At 28.3% G+C, this 4,980-nt stretch overlaps 1 protein-coding gene across 1 annotated transcript; it reads right to left on the bottom strand.

Moving 5' to 3' along the window:
- Positions 1 to 1,117: 1,117 nt before the first annotated feature.
- Positions 1,118 to 3,153, bottom strand: LOC133781673 (non-specific lipid transfer protein GPI-anchored 14-like). Its single transcript, XM_062220732.1, has 3 exons — positions 2,604 to 3,153; positions 1,930 to 2,034; positions 1,118 to 1,451 (listed from the first exon to the last, which is right to left on the bottom strand). Exons 1-3 carry the CDS (start codon positions 3,136 to 3,138, stop codon positions 1,318 to 1,320), a joined length of 774 nt encoding a protein of 257 aa, XP_062076716.1. The 5' UTR covers positions 3,139 to 3,153; the 3' UTR covers positions 1,118 to 1,317.
- Positions 3,154 to 4,980: the final 1,827 nt, after the last annotated feature.

A 4,980-nucleotide genomic window follows, 5' to 3' on the forward strand; every position in this document is an offset into this window, starting at 1 on the left:
AACCTTCAAATTTAGAATCTCATAAAGAGAGGAAAAGTAATACTACTATACTATGCTTATAATAATGACATTTCATATTTAAGTAGTAAAAAATACATAGAATATTTATTTTATGTGACCCTCTCTCATTTGTAGTCATATTTTGAGTATTTTTTTTTATACATAATATTTTAGTTACAATTCCAGATATATCATTTTTTTTGCTCAAAGACTCACAACAGAGTGTACTTTTCAAGTGGTATTACGAGAAATATAATTATAAAAATTAGTAATATTAAACTAAATATATTTAGTAGCTAATTTTAATTGATTAATCTTAAAAATGGGAACTTTTTAAATTTATCCCTATTTAGTTTAATAATATTGGGTTTGATGTCTCATTTGTGATTCAATTCAAATCTAAGTTATTATTATTATTATTATTAATTTCTAAAGATTCTATATTGGTATTCACAAGATCAGTTTGACCAGGCATCCAATGTTTTTTTAAAAAAAAAAAAACCATATAAATCAATCGACCCACCCCCATAATATATTGTTCCCAAAAGTTATATATATATATATATATATATGGAAATATACTTATTTGGTCCCCTATGTTTTTACAAAATATCATTTTGGTACTCTTTATTTTCAATAATGCTTATATGATACCCTATATTTTAAAATCGTACATATTTGGTACCCTAAACTCAGATTTGATAGATAAAATTTTATCAATATGATCAAACTGTCATCAGTTATATGTAATTATGTAATTAAATTTAAATTTGTAACTTACATAATTGACAGTAGTTTGATTAAATTGACAAAATTTTATTTATCAAATCTGAGTTTAGGGTACCAAATATGTACGATTTTAAAATACATGGTACCATATGAACATTATTGAAAATAGAAAGTACTAAAATGATACTTTGCAAAAATATAGGGTACTCAATGAATGAGTATATTCCATATATATATATAAATATATATTATGTTATGTGATATGATATAATTAGACTCACGGGACCTATAGTAAGTATTCACGTGAACAAAGTATGAGGAGGAGAGATATTTATTTCATTGTTCTTTTAAATTTCTTTCCACACAAGAATAATAATAATGATACAAATACAATACAAACAAACAAACTTGATTTTAATTAATTAATTAAAACATTTTCCCCAAATAAATAAGTATATTCAGGTAAATGCTACAAAAATATACATCTCTTACAAAATCATATCACCAAAAGCCATAAAAGGAACAAAACAATTAAAGTGTAAATTAGATAAATATATATATATAAATATTTATATATATATATATATATCAAATGTAAAGAACTAAATGTGGACAGAAAAATAGGATAGTTCCCATAATTATCTCCATTCCCATCAATCCTTTTCCTTTCCCACTTTCACTTTTGTCATTTCCAATTGTGCTCCCATTGCTTGTAGAATTTTCTAAGGAAACAAACAAACAAACAACATTATCAACACAAATGTATACAAATCAAAATAGGGGAACACTAGAGACTGGTAAAATTGGCTTTTTAATGAGATGTCACTTTCTTATTATTTTAATTTATGACCCACCTCCTAAAAATTACATGTGAATGAATACTTGGATATTTTTTTTTTTACTAAAACAAGTAAATAAGTTGAATTTTTTTATTTTAGTGAAATAAAATAATGTATTTTTTTGTGTGGATAGAAAAGCTATTTTGGAAAAAAACAAGAAACACCAACCAACTCCAAGTTCACATTGGAAACATTCCGTGAATAAATATCATATATAGGACCCACCTCTTATTAATTCTTTATATATATATATATAAAAGTTTGGTTTTTAGAAATAAGTAAAGCTAATTATATTAAAAATAATTCACTTAAGTAATAATAATTAGAAGCAAATTAAATAAAAAAAACAAAAATATGTTACCACTTGAAATTGGAGCCAAAGAGCCACTACTGCTTTTCCCATGGCTATTTGCATATCCTTCAAACATCTTTGCATCAGAAGAATTGGGTGCCAAATGCAAGAGTTCTGCACACATTAACACACAATAACTACATCAATTTCTTAACTACCATTATTATTTGTACAATTTTCTCATGTAAAAACACTTCAATCATAAACAAAACAAAACAAAATAGTACTTGGCAAAACGATCATTATTAGACAGAATGTCGAGAAGTTCTGACAAAACATTATTTAAGCGCATTAAATATGCTATCAAGTGTGTCCGAAAAACTCCGTAATAAAAAAGAATGTTACTATTTGGCACTTTAAAACAACACACACGAGGTAACACTTCATAATTGGGTAGCGATACCTCATAATAATTATTAAATTCAAATATGTGAGACCCGATACTAATACCTCCTTAGCGATTCTTAACAAAAAAACTATCGAATCGATAATCGATCGAGACGGTGAGTGTAAAATAACTAAATTATAAAAAGACTATTTTGCCCTTGAACCCTAAATAAAACTTCTAACATAGCATATATGATGATATGTATAAGGTAGACTAGATAATTTGTAGCATAGTATATATGATGATAGACTAGATAATTTGTAGGGTATAGAAGTAAAGGGATAGGACATAGTACCAACACACTTAGATATGTTGGTGGGGACGTGGCAGGAAGTGGGGAGTTGTAAAGCAAGAGTGGAGTTGAGGTTGATGCCAAGGTTGGGATCATTGCGGTCTTTGAGCAGAACACAAAGGCACTTCTTGCTCTTCTCCACCACCGTCTTCAGCCCACTGCAGCAGTCCAACGTCGGACTCTTGGCCTCTCCGCCCACGTACGGCAGGCACGTAGCCAGCCCAACAAGCTTGTCCGCGCACTGTGCTCGGTCCTCGTCAAGACTCGTTGACCTCACAAACCCTATGTTATTCAACACTACTAGTACTGCTACTACTGCCAAACCCCATGTGTTTGTAACTCCCATAGTTTCATGTTTTGAACCCATTTTAGCCGAGAGAAAGAAAGAAAAATGATCAGAAAGAGAGAGGTTTTGATGAGTATGATGGTCTCTATCTCTAGTCTTTGGAGGCTCTTTATATGGAGAAGAAGAAGAAAGTGACTTTGGAAAAAGGAAAGAGATGTAGTGGGTGACATTATTATATTGATAAATAGACATTGGTACTTAGACATGTGAAGGGATTTTTGTCGTTAATTGAGATAGAGATTGAGAAGGCTATATAATATAGATTTGTATAATAATAATAACTTAATTAGCTTGTGTTGAAGATACAAACTTCTATGTGTGATCAGAGATCTAATGATCAATTAATAGAAATTATTAGTCACTTAATTTGTTAACGAAATTATTAAAATAAATTTGAAAAAAAAAAGAGAAAAAGTTGATGGGATGGGTTGGTTAATATATAGTGTGAGGCTTGACACTTATCTATCGAATAAAATAGTCTTTGAATTTATTAGATATTATTAGAAAATTGTTTGGAGTCCAATCAATTTGTGCAATTGCTATAATAAGATTGTGACTAAAGATGGTCTAAAATTTAATCTTAAAAATGTTATTAATAAAGTTGGGTTACGATCAACATTGGGTTAAAAAGATAATGAAATATATCACTTCGGTGTCTTAGTCTTGATTGGTGGTGCGATGCGGTTAAAGGCATGGAGATCCGTGCTAAAGCTATTATTGTATGCAGTGAGGGACTCAGAATTTTTGTTAGGTAGGGATTTGGAATAAAAATAATATATACTAATTAAGATTAATAACTATAAAAATTACAATGCTCTACTTCAAACACAAATTATAATTACTTTTAGTAAATTGAAAGAGGAGAGGTCCAATTTCTCACATTTTATTTGCTAAAGATATAGAGGCCGTTTGGTACGAGGAGTTCACAGTTTTTATATTATTGAGAAAGTTGAAGAGGTTAATTTGATAGTCTGGAAACTTACATCATTGTGTTTGGTTGTGCACTGTAATCTTATCTATGATTCCTGGGAATATCACTTTCTGTGTTTGGTTATGCATATGAATCTGTTTAATTTTCATATTTTCATAAAATTAATATAATAATATATTTCATCAAAATAATTTATAAACAATTTTACTCATGAAATATTTTTTAACAAAATTAAAAAAATACATCTATTGAATACTAGAATCAAGTATAATTTTTAAAATTACAAAAATACCCTTATTTTATTTGTAATAATATTTCATTTGTTATTTTAAACTAAAGTAATGATATAAATGCTTTACAAATCAATTTATTTAAATAAACAAATATTATTTATCATTTTATAGTTTGATATATGTATATTTGCTTTTATATTATAAGCTTCAAAAATAAGATAAGTTATTAACTAAAAAATTATTGGTTTAAGATTTTTTTTTTAAAAATAATAATAATTTTGAAGTGTTTTACATTCCTGGGTATCTGAAAACCACTTGTCAGATGGGTTTCACTTGAACCTATAATTAGGAAAAGTTAAAACCCCTGGAGTACAGATTCCCAGGTTAGAAAAACTCAAACCCAGTACCAAACATGAGAAAGTGTTCAGATTCCTATTCCCGTGTCCAGATTCCTGCATACCAAACGACCTCATAGTTTGATCTTCATCGATGCCAATCCTAAAGAAAATTATTGTGGTCGATGGCCTTTTTTGTTTGGCGAACTTTATTGTGGGCAATTAAATTTTTATTAATGGCTTTTGTCGAAGAATTATTGGTTCACATTATTGGTTCACACTACTAGGCTTGATAAACTTCGTTTTTTTACACAAATCAAAACCGAAATCTACCCGTACAAAATTAGAAATCACAAAAAAAAAAAAAAAAACTAAAGTTAATTAAAAGGGATAGAATAATGTGTTTGATAAAATACCTATGACAGAATTAATTAAGTCCCAACTCTTTTGCTCATAGACATATCTCAATTCACATCTCTCATTATTATGAAGTTATATTATAATTATATGCATATGATTATACTATTTTGTAATG

Source organism: Humulus lupulus, chromosome 6 (genome assembly GCF_963169125.1).
Source record: "Humulus lupulus chromosome 6, drHumLupu1.1, whole genome shotgun sequence".
NCBI classification, from domain to species: Eukaryota; Viridiplantae; Streptophyta; class Magnoliopsida; order Rosales; family Cannabaceae; genus Humulus; species Humulus lupulus.